The sequence below is a fragment of the Rhinatrema bivittatum genome, chromosome 5 (assembly GCF_901001135.1).
Source record: "Rhinatrema bivittatum chromosome 5, aRhiBiv1.1, whole genome shotgun sequence".
NCBI classification, from domain to species: domain Eukaryota; kingdom Metazoa; phylum Chordata; class Amphibia; order Gymnophiona; family Rhinatrematidae; genus Rhinatrema; species Rhinatrema bivittatum.
In genome coordinates this window covers 354,370,674-354,394,179 of record NC_042619.1, presented here as the reverse complement: position 1 = coordinate 354,394,179, position 23,506 = coordinate 354,370,674, and the positions used below count along the sequence as shown (strand labels likewise).

At 40.2% G+C, this 23,506-nt stretch overlaps 1 protein-coding gene across 2 annotated transcripts in view; it reads left to right on the top strand.

Annotated features, from left to right (window-relative positions):
- ATP11A (ATPase phospholipid transporting 11A) overlaps nucleotides 1-23,506 on the top strand; it is a 253,400-nt gene that overhangs the window by 151,539 nt on the left and 78,355 nt on the right. For both annotated transcript variants that reach the window (XM_029604684.1, XM_029604685.1), the window contains exons 7-10: nucleotides 330-433; nucleotides 2,292-2,342; nucleotides 7,064-7,128; nucleotides 7,807-7,888. In XM_029604684.1, coding sequence (XP_029460544.1) covers nucleotides 330-433; nucleotides 2,292-2,342; nucleotides 7,064-7,128; nucleotides 7,807-7,888 — 302 coding nt within the window. The remainder of the gene's footprint in view (nucleotides 1-329; nucleotides 434-2,291; nucleotides 2,343-7,063; nucleotides 7,129-7,806; nucleotides 7,889-23,506) is intronic.

Here is a 23,506-nt window from a genome sequence, read left to right as displayed (position 1 = left end):
ATTTCCCATTTTTTGTTATGCCTCTTGCCTCTGGTTGCCTAGAATTTGTTCTTTTAAGTTTGAAGTGTTTCTCAAGGTGGTCCCGGAGTTACCCCTGCACCCCTCCCCCCAGCCAGGGTATTCCCAATGAATAATCATGAATTAGATTTTCACACACTGCCTGCATTTCTTGCAAATCTATCTCTTACATATTAATAATTCTAGATATCCTGAAAACCAGAAGGGCGAGGGAGGCGTACACCGGGATCGGTTTGAGAAACACTGTTTTAAAGAACAGTGTCTGCTCTTCTTTTTATTAACTTTTAAATGCTATTTTACCTTCATTTTAGACACACTGTGCTGTTCAGGATACAAAGGCATTCCACACGGAGCAAGATATTGATGCGTTGCATGCGACTATTGAATGTGAACAGCCTCAGCCTGATCTGTATAAGTAAGAGAATGCTTGTTGCTTATGGCCCTGTCTTGCACCTTTATTATTTTCTTGTGTGTTTGTACGAGAGTCTGTGGTCAGATCAGAACGGTATGTACTGAATAGTTGCTACATAGTTCAGTTAACAGGCAGTTTAACTTAGAAAGAATTGATTATAGCATATCCAGGTAGCTACCAACAAAAAAAAAGAAAATCCATTTGCTTGCTTGGGGGAGCTCTGTGCAGATTTCTTAGCTTTTGCACGTGGCATTTTGCTCCTCGGTTGCTCTCTCGGTCCTTTATACCTTTCGCGCGCCTGCAATCTGCCATGTCCAGCTCCCTCGTTACCCACCCGGGACGCTGGTGCAATCAAGGGCATCCAGCCTAGCACACGGGTTTACATGTGATTGTACGTGCTCGAGACTAGCACCCACTGCATAAGATTAGCACATCCAACACGCGTAACCCTAACAAATGTGAACCTGATAGCACCCAACTCGTGCAAATTCCATGTAGATGAGGACGTTAGTGATTACTGTTCAATGCACACTTCTTATTGTGAAGAAATTTAAATTCTAGCCCCAAAGGTGGGAGTAAAGTCAAGCGCTCATGAGAATCATTACAAAACATGGTCCTCTCTGTTGTGGTAAATGTCTTTCTCCTTAGTATTATCCTAGCTCTTGAATTTACTATTTGCATTGGCAAAAAAATGAATACGTTTTGATTATCACAAAAAAAAAAGTTGTGCACGTTTCTTATGACCGCACAATATAGGAGCCTTCAGCAATGGGCGCCTGATACAATAAACCGCAGCATGCAAAACCGGCAACCTCAGTGAAATAACCAAAACGAGCGCCATCCGAACAGACACTTGTATTTGAGGGCCCGTTGCGGTTGTGGACGCCCGATGCAGTACCCCTTGTGAGCGCCAGAGTCGCGCTTTCTCCCACAGCGTGCCGTTTTTCTGATGCTGCCTCTCGTGTGCGAATCGCATCGGGGCGCACGGGGATGCGGCTACGCCCGCCTTAGGGGAAATGGGCGACCTTTCTCGGCACGCGTCTTATTGCATCAGCCCTCCCCCCGGGAGCTTTCTGTTGGATTGGTCCTGCTGAAGGTTTTGCCCCTCTGTCTCTCGTGAGATGTCGGTCATAACTTCCGTGCCTTTCCGTGGCAGACTGCACGGTTTCATATTCAGTTCCCCCCTCTCCTTATGTCTTTCTCCCGCCTGCTAAAATGCTAAAAAGGCCGTTCTGTTGGGAATGTGTAGAAATGTTTTATGAGCTTTACACTGCAGTTGCTTTTATTCTGCCCTAGCAAATGAGAGCTGTAGCTGAGCCTCATGCTCCAATGGGACCAGCTCCTCCAAACCTAAGCAACAGCAGTATTTACCGCAGAGCTATCTGTGTCCTTACCCCTGAGATGCAGGAGAGAACTTGCAAACATAACAAGCTTGGGAGAGGGTGCATGCATCTTCTCAGATGTGCAGCCTTCAGGTCTTTAGTTTAACCAAATGGTGAATTTAACCATTTGTTTCCAAACAGCATTAATAACGAACATTGTGTGTGTGTGTGTGTGTGTGTGTGTGTGTGTGTGTATATGCATTATGGGTCTGTGTGTGTATAGATGGATATATTTAACCTGCACAGAGCAGCAGCTGCGACCCTAAAAGGGGGACCCAACAGGATTGGGGGTAGAGTTCAATATGGGAATTGGATCTGCTTTGGGTAGATGCATATAAAATTGCTGCTGGGAAGACCAAATGGTCCTTTTTAGATTTGTCGTCATTTACTCTGTTACTGTATTTTAGACAGTATATTCGATTACTATAAAATAAAGAAGACGGTATTTCAAATGTTTGTTTATTTTTTTTTTCTTCAAGGTTTGTTGGTCGAATAAATATTTACCACGCTAGAGATGAACCTACTGCAAGGTAACTGAGTATGAAGCTCATTGATTAATAAAAGCAAAGCTGTTCCATTCAAGAATAATTTCAGATCATGGGAAAACACAATTTTCAAATGCCTTTCCATGATTTTATCCTAGGGAAACAGGAATTGTAAATCTGTGGGCACTTTCTCCCGCAGCAGTAATCAAAGCCAAACTATGGGGTGGATTTTAAAAGCCCGGCCTGCACCAAAGCTGGGGAGGATACGTGCAGAAGTCGGGCCGGCGCCTGCTGCATGGATTTTAAAAGGCACTTGCGTGCGTGCACAATTCGTGGTTTTTTATTTATTTATTTTACAGGAAAGGGGCTTGTGGGCGGGGCCTAGGCGTTCCAGGAATTATGAATGAAACCAGCGCACAAGCGGTCACCGGGGGTGGTCCCCTACCACGTAATTTTACTTCTGCTGTGGATGGCGTGAAAGAAACAAAAAAAAACTAGGCTAGTTAGCGGGGTTTTAAGGGTAGGGGGGCTGAAGGGTGAAAGGGAAGCTAATTAACTGGGGGGAGGGAGGAGGAAGTCTTATCCTTTTACCTGGGCAAATTGTGAGCGGACTGGGGCAACTGGGAATTGCGTTGATGTGCATGGCTAGTAAAATTCCTCCACTTTAGGTGGTTAGAGGCGGCATTCGCACGCACGTGCGCGCATTCGTATAAAATAGCAAGCGCATGCACGCGTCCGTGGCCTATCTTATACCGTGCACGCACAGACACGCGTGTGTCATAAGATGTCCGCCTCCTGTGCCGTGAGCCGGCATACGCGCGTACGTCTGTGCCCACAAAGCTGTGTAAAAGTGACCCGTCCCTGTGCGTGGCTTTTTGCTTTAATTACTGATGCAAACCTCGTGGATAAGAACCACCCATGGAATTTTGTACCAATGCAGGCGCAGTTTAATTTTTTTTTGTCCCCAAAGGTCTACTGAACAATATTATTTAATGACATTAACTGTATTTACCCTGTTCTAATTTGGGAAAACAAGAACATTAATACAGCTTTTCATGCACATGTGAAAAGGAGAAATGTAAGGATAAGCATAGCTGCTGACTCAACTGATGCATTAATATTAGTATAGTAAAAACAAAAAATAAAACTGAGGGTGAAGAAGGGTCGTCGTACCTTTCTATACCAGAGATAACTGAAGCCGCTACGCTACTTTGTGTGTTAAAACTTTCTTAGGTCTCGGATATTATTTATTTTTTTTTTTACAATACAATAAACACACAGAGTAGTTTACTTGATTAGCTATTACAGTAGATACAGATGCCAAGATCTTCTGTTGCAATCAAATTAAGGCACCTATTTAAAAATCCCTTTTTCTGTACAGTCGAGAGTGTGTGTGTGTGTGTGTATAAATTCATTAAAGCACATAGTTTCATTACGACATTGACAAAATAGTGTACTTACGGATTTTATAAACAAGCTTTCAAATCCTAGAGAGATAATAGGATTATTACTAGTACTAGCAGTGCGTCACCTTCCTAGCTGCTTCTGATCCTGTTTACTTAATCTAGAAGCGATTATAGTATAAAGTTCACACACGGGTTAGTTAAAAAGTTGGAGCAAAAACCTACAGCTTTCAAGGGTTGTCATAACTCTGACCCCCTTCTTGTAGCCACTGACCACCTCTTTCGAAATGGTTCATGTCCTTTTGTCAGAAATATTTCTTACCAAGTGAATACCTTCAAATATGAATTTTCCTTTTTTTTTTTTTTGTCTGTTTCTGGACCTCCTAACTAATTTTTTCAAAGATCTTTTATTTCTTGTATTTTTCTAATACAAGTATTCATGTGGTTTAAATTGTTAAAATTCATAAATAAAGAATTAAAACAAAAACAACAACCCAGGGTCATGCTCATTTTTAAAAAAAAAACCTCTTCCAGCCGTGGTACGATTATTCATGTCGTCATTGTGTGCTTATGATCTGCAGCAGTTATTCTGACCACCCCCCATCATGCAGGCCTAACAATCTCTCTCTGGAATTCTCTGATTATCTCTTTCCTGTGCATATAAAACACTGAGTCTACCTTAATGACTGAACCCCATTAAGATTCAGTGTTAGGTCAGTATGTCAGTGTTATGGTGTTATAATTCCTGCATGCATTATAACACCAAAACATACTCCTTTATAAAATATTTAAAGAAATGAGGACACCAAGAGTAATGAATCATGTAAGGGAGTATGTTTTGGTGTTATAAGGTATATGAAAACATGTGCACATATCTGCTAAAATCATAGGTCATTTATAAAACTTACATTAAGCTTTAAATGTAAAACTATCAGCACATATCTGCAAGATTTCCATGTATGCTTGATTTACTGTGGCGCATTTACATTTTACAGGAAATCTCTGAAGCATGTTTTTCACATTGCTTATGGTTTGACAAGCTCTGGTGTAGTATGAAACCTTGGTTATCTGAGGATTGGTGTAAGATTTAGTTTCTTCAAAAAGGCTCCTACTGACCTCAGAGCTCAGGCGTTACATATGGATTTCCTTTTCCTAAGGCAAGCTCAGTAGGGCTGTCCTGATCTCTTCCTAAGCCGGATGCTCTCTGGTCTCTCCCTTTCTCCCTCCCTTGTCCTGATTGCTTGTCCATGCCCACCACAGCTCCCCCAGCACAAACAGCCATATCTCCTCTGGCTTGAAGTACAAATGCATGTTGACAGCCTAACCCTCCAGATGTGCTAAAAAGTTAACACTTGGTCTGAGACGAGTATTAAAAATGTGACCTCAGCGAGCACATGCTAAATAACTTGTAAAGGAGAGCATACACATTAATTTGCAAGCATTAGCTAAATCCTAAATTGCACCTGATATTCCTGCATTTACATGCATGTTCTTGCTCATTTAACACGTTATGTCATCTGCAACCCATTTAGCATGCATTGTGAAGCCCTTGTGCATAACAAGTTTAAATGCATAGGCCCCATAGTCTCTTTTGACAAACATATGATCTATAAAACTCACCATCTTGCCCTGATAACATAGCTTATTTCCATGTTCTTCACAATTCTCATACATTTTGATCATGATGTTCGCAATAACTTTCATCCTTGCTGGATAGAATAATGTGAACCTTCCTTTCATATTTTAGTGACTCTTTCATTGCCAGAAATATATTCCCTTTTTCTTTGCTGTGACTTTATTTAGATTTGTGACACTCAGTTACTACAGGTGCCTCTATATATTGACTTTTTTCAAGATTCCTCACAGCTGGGGGAGCTCTCGAATCATCTTTGGTCTCTAATAATTTTTATTGCTGGTGGTAATCATCCTCCATTCCCTCTGGAACGCCTGACATTTTCAGATTGGTTCTCCTACTCCTGCTGTTTGCAAACTCTGAAATTCCTTTGCAGTTCAGCGACTATTTTGATTTCGTCCTTCAGCAGGCCACAGTGTTTTCCAACAAGGAAGTTCTTTTTTTCCTCCAGATGATCTGCTCTTTTGAAATGTAGAGACTTTGGGCTCTAAGGGAGAACATCTCTGTTTTGGTTTCTTTAGTTGCCCCGTGATTTTCTGTTGGTATTTTCAGGGATTACAGTTCTTTCAAGATCATCGTGAAGGAGATTTCAGTTTCCTTTGCCAACAAGCTGTTTGCTCCGGCAATGGACGGAAAGTTCAGGGGGGGGGCCCAGGGCAAATCCACCGTTTGGGGTCCCGGAAGGCAGAAATTGTAGTGCTAGGCATGGGGCTATCGTGGCGGTGAGGGGAGTCTCCCAAATTCCAGAATCCAGGGAGGTCGCCCTTACTTCCGTCACTCCCTCCAGAACAGCCCTCATGCAGTTTGCACACTTTGACCCAATCTGACGTTGCTAAATGTTAGGTATAGATATTTTAAATGGAAATCATTTTTATTGAGGAAAACCAATACATTTACAAAGGGGCAAGTATCCTGAATCTTACAAGTAGTTTCTTGCATGTGGTTCCTACAGCAGGTACAATTTCAAGGTTCCTCAATATTCGGTAGCAAATAATTCAAATTAACTCAAGTTAAAACCATTATTTATCCCTAGCCATCAGTGTTATCTCTCGGGATAACTCTTTGGCAGAGAAGCAATTTCATTTGCAGGGTTTTTCTGATCGTTTCACTCCTAAGGGAGTAGATCTTTAGCCCACGCACCTCTTTAAGAAGGAACGTTAAAGAATTTCAAATTCTTTGACTAATTTGTTTTCAGATAGGGGGATTTTGATAACCATGTTCCAACTGAGAGTAGTGTCATTTTTGGGTGACTGCTGCTATTATGGAACATGAGAATGTGGACAAAATGGAAATGGATGGTAATTGATCAAACAGCTGGTTTATGGAAACACTGTCTTTTAGTTATGAAAATGTCACATGGCTTCTCCATCTGTGTTTTATGTGTACACGAACTTTTCTCAGTTTTGGTATCTGATACAAGTTGATAATTTTTCTCATATATTAGTGTTCATTTTATCTTGTTGTGTTTATATATAAAGAAGCAGCTTGCATGCTGCTTAAGCAGAAATATGACCTCTTTAATAATTGCAAATGTATGCATTGTTTTTATAAAAATAGGTGTGCAAGCGAAAACATTTCCTCCTTTCTCTTTTGTTACAAATGAAATCACCAAAAATGTGTCTTGACTGTGAAATCTAGTTTGACAATTGAGCCTGTCTTGTTTCCCACGTGGTGTTAACGCTGCCTGCTTATCGTGCTAAACAAAAGCTGATCCATTTTTATCCTTGTAGGCCATTGGGATCTGAAAATCTGCTGCTTCGAGGAGCTACTTTAAAGAATACAGAGAAAATCTTTGGTAAATATGGGACCTTAATTTGTGAAGGATGAAAACTTCTTGCAAAAATTAAAATGCAGAATCTAAACAATTATTTAAATGTTTAAATGCGTGCTGTATGCATTTGTTTTCTAACACTGAAAGCGCCGTGCAGCAATGTTGATTGCTGTCATTACTGTCACTTAGATAAGGAAATTGGTACTGATGTGTGCCCGCAGTAGATCACGGTAATGGCACTGGTAGCAGGAAGATAGTGTTGTGTGCAGAAAGGGAATGTTTGCTGTTGCTTTAAAACAAAATTGGCCTTTGTAAAGGTTCAGTATTTCTTAGGAGATATTTTCTCAACTAAAACCGAATGATTCATAGCCTGAACTGTTGTCAATGTAATGTATTCTGCTTTTTGCAGCGATAAGAAAACCATCAGTGAAGAGAGGACATGAAAAAATGAAGGCATTCGTCATAAAAATCTTATTTTAATTCATACAGAAAGTGTCTGATGAAACAGAGCATGAATGCCTCAGAGTTTGTTCATTATGCAATCACAATTATGCTTTTGGTTGTTCCTGGACAAAACATGAGAAAAACATGTGCACAATAGTATTTCTTTTGTGTTATGGAGTAGATATAATGCAAAGTCGATTTTGCTGTTAACATTCTTGATCTTCTCTTATTTGGATCCTCTCTTTATTTTATTTTTAGGTGTTGCTATCTACACAGGCATGGAAACCAAGATGGCTTTGAATTACCAGTCTAAATCTCAAAAACGATCAGCTGTTGAAAAGTAAAGCTTTCCAGTTCCCAATAGCGTTCTAGAGAGCCTGCAATGTAGATTAGCTTACTGCATGCAGTATGGGAAATGCTGAGAGGTCCGATTTATATGCTAGTCCTTAAGACGGCTATATAGACCACAGTGGGGTTTTGTATTAGTGCCAGTAGATGTCTTTCAGACATCTTCAACTGTTAAACCATTTGAACCGTGCGTGAATATGTAAAAGCACATTATTTATTTAGGTGTTTTATATGCTTTCGTTCCAAAGGAAGATCACAACAGTTTACAAAGTCAGTATTCCTATTCTTGGCCGACATTCGCGTTCTGGTTCAACCTTCATTCAGCACTGTAGCAAATACATATTCTAGTGCATATTCATACATCTTCTAGGTCAACATGACTGTAAATACAAATTCTAATTCTGCTATCATTTCACATTACGTTGTTCAGTGCATATTGTTCCTTATGCCATTATGATTTTTGTTAGTGGCAGTGTGGTTATCAGCATTTTGGTAATTTATGCTAAATCATATGCATTTCTAAAGAGCATGTTTGAAATTATTTCTTTGTTATCAGACGTAAAGATTCTGGAAGACAGTTCTTGGGGCCTCTGCTATTGAAAGCATTTGGTCTCTTATATGTGTTGGGTGTGTTTTCCGTGTGGTAGGCATCTTTAGAAATCCTTTCTTTTGTGATCTTAGGGGTCTCTGTGGTATGTATGTTGATGACATTAAAAATTAGAGTTAATACTTTATAATGAATTCTGGATTGTATGGGAAGCCAGTGCGGTGCTATCAGCGAGGGGGTGTGGTCAAATTTCCTTGTCCCTAATAAGAGTCTGGCAGAGGCATTTTGTAAAAATTGAAGTAGTTCAATTTTTACAAAATGCCTCTGGCTTCCCATACAATCCAGAATTCATTATAAAGTATTAACTCTAATTTTTAATGTCATCAACATACATACCACAGAGACCCCTAAGATCACAAAAGAAAGGATTTCTAAAGATGCCTACCACACGGAAAACACACCCAACACATATAAGAGACCAAATGCTTTCAATAGCAGAGGCCCCAAGAACTGTCTTCCAGAATCTTTACGTCTGATAACAAAGAAATAATTTCAAACATGCTCTTTAGAAATGCATATGATTTAGCATAAATTACCAAAATGCTGATAACCACACTGCCACTAACAAAAATCATAATGGCATAAGGAACAATATGCACTGAACAACGTAATGTGAAATGATAGCAGAATTAGAATTTGTATTTACAGTCATGTTGACCTAGAAGATGTACGAATGCCTTAGGAATTTGCCTACACTCAGGGCTATTAAAAGTAGTTTTAATAGCCCTGAGTGTAGGCAAATTAATAGTGAGTTGCAGTAGTCGAAGTTTGAGAATATTAGTATTTGTGGAACAGTGCGGAAGCCTTGGTTTGTTAGTAATGGTTTCTGCCGATGTAGTATTCTTAGCATACATATAGGTATACACATTTATTTGATGGTGTGTGCGTGTGAATAGAGAGAGGGAGAGAATAGATGCCAGAAAAATACCAACTATCAATTCATTCTGCCTATTTATCTAATTATTTAGAATCCCCCACTCTCCCGACCACTCTCCCAAAACTTTCCTAAAGTACCTGGAGGTCCAGCGGGGGTCCCGGGAGCAATCTCCCACTCACGGACCGTCTGCTGCCAGTAAACAAAATGGCACCACTGGCCCTTTGCCCTTACCATGTGACAGGGGCTATCTGTGCCTTTGGCCAGCCCCATCACATGGTAGGAGCAATGGATGGCCGGCACCATCTTAAAATGGCGCTGGCTGCCACTAATCAAAATGGCACCGATAGCCCCTGTCACATGGTAAGGGCAAAGGGCCATTGGTGCCATTTTGATTAGAGGCAACCGACTGCTCGAGAGTGGGAGATCGCTCCTGGGACCCCCGCTGGACCACCAGGTACTTTAGGAAAGTTTTGGGGGGGTCGGGAGGCTGGGGGATTCTAAATAATTAGATTTAAAGGGTCGGGGTGGGTTTGGGGGGTTTTTTTTCTGTGTGCCCTTTCTCCCCCCCCCCCCCCCCCCAACGATAAGAAAAATGTGTGGGGGTTTTCCTATCGCTTTCGGGGGACCCCCCCCCCCCCCCCCGATACTTGACGGATTAGAAAATATCGTACGATATTTTCATCTGTCAGAAAAATGATGCACATCCCTAGTATATAATATGTGAAATGCAATAAATAAATAAATTGTATTGACCTAGCCGATATCTGGGGAGTGGTAGCCTGCTGTAGTAGCTTGCCTAACACCGTGGCCTGCGGTGTCAGTAGCTCATGCCTCTGATCTATCTTTGCTTTTGTGCAACTAAAGGAATGAGGATAGGAACAGGTACTCAAATGTTAGCAAGCATTATTTATTAACCGATCTGTTTGAATACATAACAGTGTTCTGCAAGGATGCACACACACAAACAAGCCATTCTCCTTGAGCACACCCAGTCAGCATCACCACTGAGAACTACCCCCCCCCCCTGAAAAAGTCCATTCAAAAAAAGCCTAATGGCGTTGCAGTATTCAAACCTGAAAGCAAAAGCAAGTGGAAAGGCATTTTCTGTATACAAATAATTAACTAAAGAGGAGAATATAAAAGCAAGGCAACAGACATTGTTTCAGACTGATGGAGAAATGTGTCATCCTTTAAATGCTGACAGCCTTCTATTGCTGCTCCCCAGCCTAAGGAGCTGATCCTCCCGCCTCGAGCTCATAAAGGCGAATATCAACCCTCTCATCTGAAAAAAAAATAGTGGAAAGTCTAATACTTGTTCTAAAGGCTTATATTTTCTATATTTTTCATGTACTGGATTTATTACCCCAGATAAAGACGTAGTTGGGCCAAAAACCTTTTCTGATTTTGTTAGTTGAACCTTACTTTTCTTGGGAAGATCATGTGCCATCACTCTTGACTTCTTTTGATGAAACTTCTCTGGCTGTTTTTTTTTTGTTTTTTTTGTTTTAGTAGATGCTGAAATTGGTTTATACAATTCTCTGTTCACCATTAGTATCCAGATATTTAGAGAGGTTCTGTAGCCTTCATATTTGGCTTTTCTTCTCACTTCTGCCTTTCCTTTCTAGCGCTAAAGCTCTTGTTAGAGAAGCTATGAGCAATGATTAAAGTAATTTGTGCAAGAACTTTGATTTTTTTTTTTGTTGACTTTTGTTAGAATGTCTAAGAAAAAATTGGTTAAATTCATACAAGGATGATTTTGTATAACATTCATTCTTTAAAATTTTAATTAGGATTCATATGTTTATTTTTTTATTTATTTAAAACCTTTTCTATACAGGCATTAGTAGGTACATCACACTGGTTCACATTGTAACAAAATGGTAGAAAATACATATAACAAGGACTAATGAACAGTATGGGTAAAGGGCACGCATAAGTCAGTGTGGAAGGATAGAGCAACTGCATAGAAACTTTTTAACAAAGTAAATATCAAAAACATGTCGATATAGGAATCATGATTGAGTAGAAACTATATACAAAGCATGAGTACAACAGAATATTTAGGTAAAGTGAGTCGAACGGAGGTATACTAGAGGGGGGAAAGGCTGCTAATCAGGGAAGGCCTTTTTAAACAACCAAGTCTTGAGTTTCTTTCTAAATTTAAGGTAACATGGTTCGAGACGGAGGTAAGGGGGCAGAGAGTTCCAACGTGAGGGGCCGGAGATTGTGAGGGCTCGCTCCCTTGTGGAAGCGAGGTGTGCTGTTTTGAGAGAGGGTATGTGCAGGGATCCTTTGTTAATAGTTCTAGTAGGTCGATTTGGGTGTGCGACAGTGAAGGGAAGGTCGAGCCAGTTGGAGTGGTGAGAGTAGATAGCTTTGTAGATGATTGTGAGAGTTTTATAGAGGATACGGGATGGGATGGGGAGCCAGTGTAGGTCTTTGAGGATGGGGGTAATGTGGTCTGTTTTCTTGCCATTTGTTATGATTCTTGCCATAGCATTTTGGAGCATTTGGAGAGGTTTTATGGTGGAATAAGGGAGTCCTAAGAAAAGTGAGTTGCAATAGTCCAGTTTAGATGAAAGGGTGGCTTGGATCACTGTACGGAAGTCATGAGAGTGAAGTAAGGGTTTGAGTTTTTTACATATGTGTACTTAAGAACTACAGATACCTTTTTAAATTACATTTTTGCTTTTGATATACACATATGTATGTATATATATATATTAGGGATGTGCGTGCTAATCAAAAACAGAGTTTTTTTCTGAAATTTCGGAAAAAATCCGTTCGGGTTTCAGGGTCCCTGAACCAGGATGAATTAGGCATTTTAGTTGAATTTGCCTAATTCGTCCTTGACGATAGCACATCCCTAATATGTATATATATGTCTTTACATTGAGCAGGCAACTCCTGCCACATGTTTTGGAAGTTCTTCACTGTCTGTTAGATGGGAGGAGCTGTCATACAGTCTTTCCCATGGAGGGTGGCAAGAGGTAATTCTTTGACTTTGCATTCACCTCCCTGATCTTGGGGAAGGAGTGTTAGCAAGAGAAGTATGAATTTATTTATGTAGCCATTTTCTATACTATCATTCCAAATGAAGATCGCAATGGTTTACAACATGACATACAAAACTTTGATTGACATGAGCACTGACTTAATGTGAACATATAACAAACATATTATAGATCGACACATTGACTAATGTAATCAGGGGCAATGTAGGTCTACAGGGATGTTCTAGTACATTTAGTGGGCATAGTAAGGATAAAGTGTGGTATATAGTTCAATTGTTATGTTCTTAAAGAGATTGTCTTTGTAGATACATACTCTGAGTTCAGATATTTTTGACAGGTCTTGGGCATTTTTAAATAACCATGTTTTTAGTTCACATTTGAAATTTTTTGTTTCTGGAGTCATTCGTAGAGGCTCAGATAGTTTCATAGTATTGGGCCTGCTATGGAGAACACATGGTCTCTAATTTTTGTGATGGCTAGTAATCCTTTGTTTTGAGATCTTAATGATCTGTGCAGCTTGTATGGTTGCAGTGATACACCTACCATACCAGAGTTATTAGAGTGGATGGCGGTGTGAATTAATGTTAAGACAGTATTAGATTCTTGCTTGTATAGGCAACCAATGAAGATCTATCAGTGAGTGCGAGATGTAATCAGATTTTCTCGAGTCCGTTAAGAGTCTAGCTACAGCATTTTGTAGTAGTTGTAGTTCTCTCTTTTTTTTTTTTTTTCTCAGAAGACAGGTACTCTGAGTAGAAGTGAGTTGCAGTAGTCTGAGAAGACGAGGGTTTGCAAGGCTGTGTGGAAGTCTCCGTGCGTCAGTAGTGGTCTCAATCTAGTAATCGCAGTTTAGCATAGCCTGATTTGATTAATTTATTTACGTGCTTTTCCATTGATAGGTTCTTGTCGATCTGTATTCCTAAATCCCGTACTTAGTGTGAGGGGGGGTAACATTAAAGTTATCCAGGTCTAGTGGCTGTGGATTTGCTATAGGTAGGTTTCTTCTTAGCAGAATGATTAGTTTTTTGTTTTTTTTTTGTGTTGAGAGTTAGTTTGAGTTTGGATAGTTCATGTGTGTTGCAAGAATCAGTGAAGTATATTAACTGGAATTGGAGAAGGGTATGTAAAACTGAATGTCGGCATATAGGTAGAAGGTGATTCCTAGATCAGATAGTAATTTACATTATGGCAGCATGTAAATGTTGAATAGAGTGGCTGAGGGCACCTGCATCGATCGAGATGGTGTCAGGCACATGGTTGCGCAGTTAAATTTGGCATGTTCTTTTTGATGGGAAGGAGGTGAGCCACTTAATGACTTTGCCATCAATTCTGATTTTGTTCAGCTGGCAGCATAGTAGTGTATGGTCAACAGTGTCAAAGGCTGCTGATAGATCAATTACTACCAAGGACATAGGATTCATCATTGTTAAATCCCCGTAATATGGGGTCCATTAGGGATACAAGTAGAGTCTCGGTTGAGCAATTTTTTCTGAACCCAAATTGATTTGGAAGTAGAATGTGATGGTCATCTAGGAAGTCTTCTAATTGTGATAATACGGATTTTTCAAGAAGTTTTAATAGGAATGGTAGGATGGAAATTATTCAGTAATTCTCCCAATTGTTAGAGCTGCTGGTATTATTTTTTTGGATAGGCGTGATTGTTAGAGTAATAGTACTGTGTATTAATTTTAAGGACCTAACTGGAATGGGGTCATGTGGGTGATTTGCAGGGTTTATTTTATTATAATTTGCATGCTTTGAAGTTTAGAAACTGTCTAAATCGGTCCATTTGGCTGGTTCAGTGTTTTTTTTTATCCTGTTCTATCATTGGTGAGCAGATAAGGAATTGAGTTTTTAGCCTATTTATGTTTTCTAACAAATTAATGGCATATTCATTTCAGGCATTCTTTGAGAAGCAGTAAGACAGTTCCTTGATTAGGTGTTCAATGACATCACAGAAGAAGCCATTCAGGATGGTATTCTTTTTGTAGGTTCTGGATCAATTTCTTTCCTAAAGTACCTGTAAAATTCACGTCTAGAAGGAAGATTCTCAAAAGAGTCTGTAAATCTGTAGAACTGTAGTCCAGGTAAGTATCTAGCTCAGTCTGTGTAGAGCCAAAGACAGTTTGGTTTCTTTTTGTTTAAAAATGAACTTAACCAAAGAACAGTAGTTTCTACCAGAGCATGGGTTTTCTTTTGCAGCCTCCTTAATTAAACTGCAGGTGAGTCTCTAGCTAAGGCTATGCAAAGCCAAAAAATGCAGACTAAATTCAGGTTTGAAGCACAAAGAAATAAAACAAACTAGTAGCTTTTCCAGACAGCACTTGCTAATTAAGCATCCTTCCAGTTGCTTGTTGGCCCACCTCCCTCTCGTTGACTACAAGTTCAAAAGGGCTTTCAATCTCAGTCACCACCTCCCACAACCCGCTTTATCACTGACCTCTCCTCTCCCTTTGGAATCCTTCTTGGGAATTACGCTGCTGTTTGTGCCCATAGGATCTTCCTCTCCACCTGTGGGGACAGACGTCCAGCAATTCCTGACCTCCTATCTTCATTTCTTTCTGCTTTTTGCTCGGGCTCCTGCTCCAGGCTGGAAGAAGAGAAATTCAAATCCCTTTTCCTCCTCTAGTATCCTCTCCTTCTCTTTCATCATGGAGTATTTGCCCTCATCTCCTCCCCTAGTCCCAGCTCTTGTCCCCCCCTTCGACTTTCCAAGCAGGACCATGGATTCTAGGGAGAAGGACCCATTTCTGAGTGCCCTTCTTCTGCCTATTTTTCTCCCTTGTTTACCAGCTTACCTTTTTTCTTATATACTTCAGGACTGGGGTATTTTCTGGGGGGTTGACACCCTTTCCTGCCCTGCTCTCAGTTTGTATGGTTCTGCAGTTTTTTTCCATAACACACCCTAAGAGGGTACTGTGCATGTTGCCTTGCTTTTCCAAGTTTTTCTGTTACGTTGTCTAATTATTTGTGTATCTCATTTTCTTTCAGTTTTCTTTTTCTTTGCTTTTGCTTTCATTCTGAAACATCACAATAGGTTGTTATGAAATGCTTTTTCGCTAGCAGAGGCACTTCTAAATGGATTCTATTAGCTGCTAGTGTATGTAAGAATAATTCCAGTAGCTCATTTGTATCCTTCGGGAAAAATTCTGTTTCCAACTGATATATCAGTTGGAGTAATAATTTGTCTTTAACTAGGGACATCAGAAGGGGTAGGTGAGATGGGTGGCCACCTGGGGGTGCCAGTGTGCTTCACAGGCCTGGCACCAGAGCTTATTTCTGTAATAGCAGCAGAGGTAAGCTTCGATTATGGTCCTTTCTGCGTAGCTGGCCACATCATCAGAGATAGCTTCCCACACCCCGGCTGGCCATCACATGGGAGGCAGGATCTGTTTCCCCACCTCCATGACTGCCTGGGGCACTGTTTCATCCCACATTGGTTTAAACTTAGTGCTCTTATTCACTTTTCTACTTACACACTTAAGGAATCTTGGTGTGTGTTGAGTGGATCTACCTATTTTCTTAGGTTTTATTATTTTTCCTGAACTTCTTGTGATGAGTGGCACTCGGTAATCCTTCCTTTTTCTGCTCTGTAAATAGAAAGGGGCCGCTACTCCACCGGAAACTAATTCTGCACTGCATTTGCCACCATGCTTTTAATAAATAAAGGATATTTAGGTCATAGTGTAATATTTCATGCTGTCTAAGGCTGGGACAACAAGCACCTCAATTACATAATAATTATTAGAAACAATAAAATAGTTGCAGTTGTAAATTTATAACAACAAAACAACATAGAAACATGAACTACCATTTTGTTGTTTTGGCCTATCATTTTCCTCTTGCTCCTTTGAGCATCCAGCTCAGTTAAGAACAGGCCTCAGTTGGGCTGCAGTGCTATAAGCCTTCATGTTTAACTTCACGGGGATTTTCTTCCTTTTGTTACATCTTCTCCCATATCACTTATACCAGTTATTGGAGTGACGCGCCTCCAGTTGGTGAGCAGGCAGGCACTGGGGTTCCTTGGCCTGCACTCACTGGTTCTAAATCTGGCCACTGAGATTTCCTGAGCCACGGAATGAAAGACCTCGCTCTGGTATTGCACCCAGATCCTCCTGAAGAAGGCCTGAACTACAGAGCTGATGCATTTCTGAAAAGTTAAGTAGAAGAAAATTAAATCTGTCCATTTGCTTTCATATTTGTGCAAGTGATAAGTATTATGAAGCAGGAAAGCATTTTCTTTGTAGTAGTGCTTTTAACTAAGGGAATACTTTATGTAGACATTAGTTTCCTGTACAAAAGATTCATAGGGTTGCCTATTGATCTTTCTTTGCTTTCAACAAGTATCACCAAAACTAAAGTCAGTCAGTGTTGTCTGGAATTACTACACTTCATTCTCTCAATGGAGTGAATACATTAGCACTTCTATTTCCCTGTAGTAATTCCAGACAACACTGACTGACTTTAGTTTTGGTGATACTTGTTGAAAGCAAAGAAAGATCAATAGGCAACCCTATGAATCTTTTGTACAGGAAACTAATGTCTACATAAAGTATTCCCTTAGTTAAAAGCACTACTACAAAGAAAATGCTTTCCTGCTTCATAATACTTATCACTTGCACAAATATGAAAGCAAATGGACAGATTTAATTTTCTTCTACTTAACTTTTCAGAAATGCATCAGCTCTGTAGTTCAGGCCTTCTTCAGGAGGATCTGGGTGCAATACCAGAGCGAGGTCTTTCATTCCGTGGCTCAGGAAATCTCAGTGGCCAGATTTAGAACCAGTGAGTGCAGGCCAAGGAACCCCAGTGCCTGCCTGCTCACCAACTGGAGGCGCGTCACTCCAATAACTGGTATAAGTGATATGGGAGAAGATGTAACAAAAGGAAGAAAATCCCCGTGAAGTTAAACATGAAGGCTTATAGCACTGCAGCCCAACTGAGGCCTGTTCTTAACTGAGCTGGATGCTCAAAAGAGCAAGAGGAAACCGATGGGCCAAAACAAAATGGTAGTTCATGTTTCTGGGTTGATTTGTTGTTTATAAAAGTACTTTTCTAAGTGATATCAGTGAATTGAATTCCAGTTGCCGTGTATACCATCACCTGTTAAATATGTAAAGGTTGCAATATTTCTAAAATGTCACTCTCCTCCCCTAAGTTGCAAGAGGCGATTTCTTTGCTTCAGTATTTACTGAAGAGTATTTTGGGGAGATACCCGTTCCGGATAAGGTTTTCATGGATAATGATTCGGATGGACTGAAATAAATCACGGTTAACCTAGAAGATGTGGTAGGCCTGATTTGCAAACTGAAGAGTAGTAAATCACCTGGGCTGGATGGTATACCCCCAGAGTTCTGAAGGAACTAAAAAATGAAATTTCAGATCTATTAGTAAAAATTTGTAACCTATCATTAGTCATCCATTGTACCTGAAGACTGGAGGGTGGCTAATGTAACCCCAATATTTAAAAAGGGCTCCAGGGGCGATCCAGGAAACTACTGATCAGTTAGCCTGAGTTCAGTGCCAGGAAAAATAGTGGAAAGTGTTCTAAATATCAAAATCACAGAACATATAGAAAGACATGGCTTAATGGAACAAAGTCAGCATGGCTTTACCCAAGGCAAGTGTTGCCTCACAAATCTGCTTCACTTTTTTGAAGGAGTTAATAAACATGTGGATAAAGGTGAACCGGTAGATGTAGTGTATTTGGATTTTCAGAAGGCGTTTGACAAAGTTCCTCATGAGAGGCTTCTAGGAAAAGTAAAAAGTCATGGGATAGGTGGCGATGTCCTTTCGTGGATTACAAACTGGCTAAAAGACAGGAAACAGAGTAGGATTAAATGGACAATTTTCTCAGTGGAAGGGAGTTGTCAGTGGAGTGCCTCAGGGATCTGTATTGGGACCCTTACTTTTCAATATATTTATAAATGATCTGGAAAGAAATAAGACGAGTGAGATAATCAAATTTGCAAATGATACAAAATTGTTCAGAGTAGTTAAATCACAAGCAGATTGTGATAAATTGCAGGAAGACCTTGTGAGACTGGAAAATTGGGCATCCAAATGGCAGATGAAATTTAATGTGGATAAGTGCAAGGTGATGCATATAGGGAAAAATAACCCATGCTATAGTTACACAGTGTTAGGTTCTATCTTAGAAATTTACCACCCAGGAAAGAGATCTAGGTGTCATAGTGGATAACACATTGAAATCGTCTGTGCAGTGTGCTGCTGCAATTAAAAAAAAAAAAAAAAAAAAGCAAACAATGATAAAATTATTAAGAAGGGAATGGCAAATAAAATAAAACAGTGGATGTCATAATGCCTCTGCATCGCTCCATGGTGAGACCGCACCTTGAATACTGTGTGCAGCTCTGGTCACCACATCTCAAAAAAATATAATTGCACTGGAGAAAGTGCAGAGAACAGCAACCAAAATAAGGGGCATGAAACGGCTTCCCTATGAGGAAAGGCCAAAGAAGTTAGGGCTGTTCAGTTTGGAGAAGGTACGACTGGGGAGGGGGAACAGCACTCCATGAAGTTAGCGAGTAGCTCATTTAAAAGAAATAAAAGAATTCTTTTTTCACTCAGCGCATAGTTAAGCTCTTGAATTCATTGCCAGAGGATGTGGTTACCGCAATTAGTGTAACTGGGTTTAAAAAAGGTTTGGATACGTTCCTAGAGGAAAAGTCCATAAACTATTATAAATTAATAAGCAATAGTAGCTTGTGATTTATCTAATGTTTGGGTACTTGCCAAGTACTTGTGACTTGGATTGGCCACTGTTGGAAACAGGATGCTGGGCTTGACTGACCTTTGGTCTGACCCAATGTATCATATCTTATGTTCTTATGAGCCCTGATTCCCATTATAGGAGAAGAGGCTGAATATTCATTCCTTTGGACTGAAAGCACCTTTGATTATAAAAGGACTCGGGCTTAAAGAATTCCTAGAGAAACCAAAAGTGTGCTCTGGTACAAATACATGAATACAGCCTATGCTAAGAATTAGAAGCCCAGGGACCGTAGCTTGCTGTTGGCCCAGTACCAGCAGGAGGAGCCTCTTGCTGGATAGGAAGAAACTACTATGGGAAGGTGTTGGCCAGTCAGGTAGTATACCTGGAAGAAACACTGATGGCACTTGAAAACATCTTTGGATGGGCAATACAGGGCTGAATACCAGCATTCGCTTTAACGAACTGTAATAACAAAAGTCGGGAGTGCTAAAGTTTGTAGGAGGTAAAAAAAAAAACAAAACAAACTCATCTCAGAGCAGCTGCATGCCTTCTGGGAACTGGATTTCATTGAGTCACTAGAATACAGAAAGCAGAGGAAACTCCAAGACAGAGGGGGACTCCAAACAAGGATCCTCCCTGTTTTAAAAAAAAAATCTTGATCCAGAGTTACCGTCCTGTTTCTAACTTGCCTACTTTATCAAAAATAATTGAGAAGGTAGTACTTTCTGCTTTTCTAGGCAAAACTCATCTTACATCCCAATCATTCAGGCTATCGTAGAGGCTGTAACACCGAGACAGCCCTTACAGCACTAATTGCAGAAATCCGCCTCAACTACATTAAAGTAGGGTGGTTCTAGTTGTTTTCCTCAACATGACTGCAGCATTTGACACAGTTGACCATCAATTATTATTAGATCATCTTCATAAAATAGGTATTCGAGATGCACTTCTTCAGTCATTTTTGGAAAATAGATCGTAACATAGTAATGACTGCAAATAAAGACCAAATGATCCATCTATCTTATGTATTTTCAAGTTCCCTTGTGTCAACATGAAAGGAAGGCAGCTAATAAAGGTTGTTCTCCACAAGTGCCTGAAATGCAGACGCATAGAGTGCAGCCCTAATGCAGATATCGTAGAATCATCATCCTTTGGAGTAGATTTTTCAGGTCCTCCACATGTAAAAACAAGAGATCACCAAAGAAGAATTCCAAATTGAAGGTGAAGGGCCTAGTTTTTGTCTTTGAAGACAAAATGCCCAAATGTATGCTGAAAATGGGCAGAACTGTGGAGATTTTCCATAGAAGTGACAGCCAAAGTGCATTTGCCTTCAGGGACAATCCTGAGGAGACCTATACCTGTATCCTTTTCAATTAGGAAAAGATGATGGATGTTGGAACTTAAAAAAAAAAAAAAAAAAAGGGCTCTGGTGGAGGTGTTTGGAGAAACAGAAGTGGAATGTTTACTATAGGGTGAATGTATAGCCTGTGACACCAGGATGTTAACTGTGTGCAGAGAAAACTGAAATTATAAGCAACTATAGGCGTGATAGTAATAACAGTTGTTCATGCATGAGAAAAGGGAAATAAATTAGTTGTTTCCGTTGACAAGCAGTTGTATACACGCATTTACTTTAGTGTTAGCCAGGAAGATGCTGTATAATGGGGTCGAGCTGTAGAGGAGAGTTCAAAGTATGCAGGGATTGAGCTTGGGGGGGGGGGACCAGGGAGTGGGGGATCAGGGTTTGGGGAGGGAAGTGGTGATGGGAATGCTGGCTGGGGAGTTTGGAGGTTCAGGAGTGCACTAGATCTGGATGGGAAGGGAGGGGTTTGTGAATGTGCTGGAGTTGGGTTAGTGAGGGAGCAGGATAAGAAGGGAGTGCTGCGATCGAGCTGGGGTAGAGGAAACTGTGTGCTGGGATCAGACTGGGGTGGTGGGTAGCATGTGCTGGGGTCAGGAGGGGAAGGGGGGGGAATGTAGTTCTAGGTAGGGGGTTCAGAGGCTGTCAGTATTGAGGCGAGAGATAAAAATATCTAGGGTCAGGCTGGGTTGGGGGAAAGGAATGCTGGGATCAGAGGGGTGCTGGGTGGGGCTGAAAAAGGGTGGAAGGGGGGAGTGCTAAGGGTGAATGGAGAGGAGGATGTGGGGGATAAGGGCCTCTGGAGAAACTTCAGCGGGTTTCAACTAGCAGAATCTTGATGCTAAGCTATCGGGAACGGAAGAGAACAAACGAGGAATGAAAAGATGGACTTAAATAAGGAGCGATATCCTACAAACATTCAAGCTTCTACAGTTTGGATAGATCCTTGCAGTGCGATATAACAGGGCAGACTGATTTATTTTTTTCTGCTATCCTTTACTGTGGTGTTGTGTACGATGGACACACCTGCTGAATAGAAGTGGGTGAGTCCTTAAACATGATTGAAAATGTTCCAAGCCAGGCTTGATCTGCCTTTTTAAGATTACTCTTTTAAGTTATTGATTTTTTTTTTATTTTAAATAGCTTCTCTGGATTGAAAATACTTAAAACCTGGAAGCATTCCTAAATTATAAGAGGAGAAATAGCTTTTAAGAAAAATTAGTCTGCGTAATTAACACTTTCATAGAGTTGTGTTTCTTGGTCTGCGAGCCAAAAATATAAGCCTAACCAGCCTGAATGTTCAGTGCTTATACGGTATTTCCATTCCATAGAAAATTGTGGTTTTTATAAATTTAGGAGTGCTTTGGTCATGACCAGTGCTTCATTTTTATCTTGTAGGTTTGCTCTAGATCTGGAGTGCCACAAACAGATCTGGTTTTCAGGACATCCACAATGAATATGCATGAGATACACAGTAGAAGTGCATGCAGATAGATCTATTGCATATTAATTGTTGATATCCTATAAGCCAGACCTGTTTATTGTACTCATGAGTTGTCTATCTCTAATCTAGATCATGATCATTCTCCCTGTACAAAGGCTGGTCAGAGCCTAGATCAGGCTGAGCTTTATTTTCCCCAGACATTTATGCTGTAAGTCAGAAAAATTTGCTGTCAGTTATATATAAAACATCAATGTACACAACAATTTATATATGTAATTGTATACTCGTTACATCAGTTAAATAACTTTAATAGTTAAAGAAAAAGATAAAACAGTCATAAACTGAAATAGGGCTGTGCACCAAAGGACTTAAACACTAGTATGGAAACTAAAATTAATCAGATTTATGTATACTCCTTATAGCAGGGGTCAGGAACCTTTTTGGCTGAGAGAGCCATAAACGCCACATATTTTAAAATGTAATTCCATGAGAGCCATACAATATGTTTAAAATTAAATACAAGTAAATGTGTGCATTTTATGTAAGATCACACTTTTAAAGTACAATAAGTCTCTGAAAATATTACACCAGGCCTTAAGACACCAATACATCTCCTATTAGGAAAACGGACCAAGTCAGGCTGCTATAGAGTCCTACACAGAAACTACACGCCAGCAGAAAACCTCACCTGAATCACGTGCTGTCCCTCACCTAACATAGAATAAAGAGACCAAAACGCATAACAAGAAGCATGCAGACAAAAACTGAATTGGAAACTGCAACAAGCCAGAGTCTCTGTATGCAGTGTAACAAAGGAAAAAAGAAACATCACACATCCTTATAAAACAAATCAAGAAATATAAAATCATCAGCAGTAAAACTGTACTAACAAAAAGAACATATTTCGAAACAGCTGATGAGTGGAATATCCAATAATTAAAAACTCATATAAAACATTTCCAGATACCAACAAAATATTTCAAAATAGCAGACACAAAGATCCAGTAATGAAAAATAATAAGGATACAAAAATTTTTTGCTCTGCATACCTGGGAACGTTTGATATCCAGGTGTCCTGAGATTGTTCTGAATTAGCAGGAGGTGGGGTGGTTTGCTTGGAACTTTCTCCTCTCTCAGTCACATACCAGCGCTCTCTCTCACACTGGCTCTCAATGACACACCTATACACACATGCTCTCAGTCACTCACATATACAAATGTTTTTTCTCTCTCACTTATATAGGCTCTTAATTACACATTTACACACATGCTGTCTATCTTTTCACGCTTACACACACACAGGCTTTCAATCACATAAATACATGCTGTCTTTTTCTCTCACACACAGACTCTCATTCACATGCTTACAAACATGTCCTCTCTTTCTCTCATTTACACACAGGCTCTCAATCACATACTCACATGCTCCCTCACCTAAATCAGCTCTCAATCACACACAGACACACATGGTCTCTCTCTCTCATTTAAACACAGGCTCTCAATCACATACTCCCTCACCTAAATCAGCTCTCAATCACACACAGACACACATGGTCTCTCTCTCTCATTTAA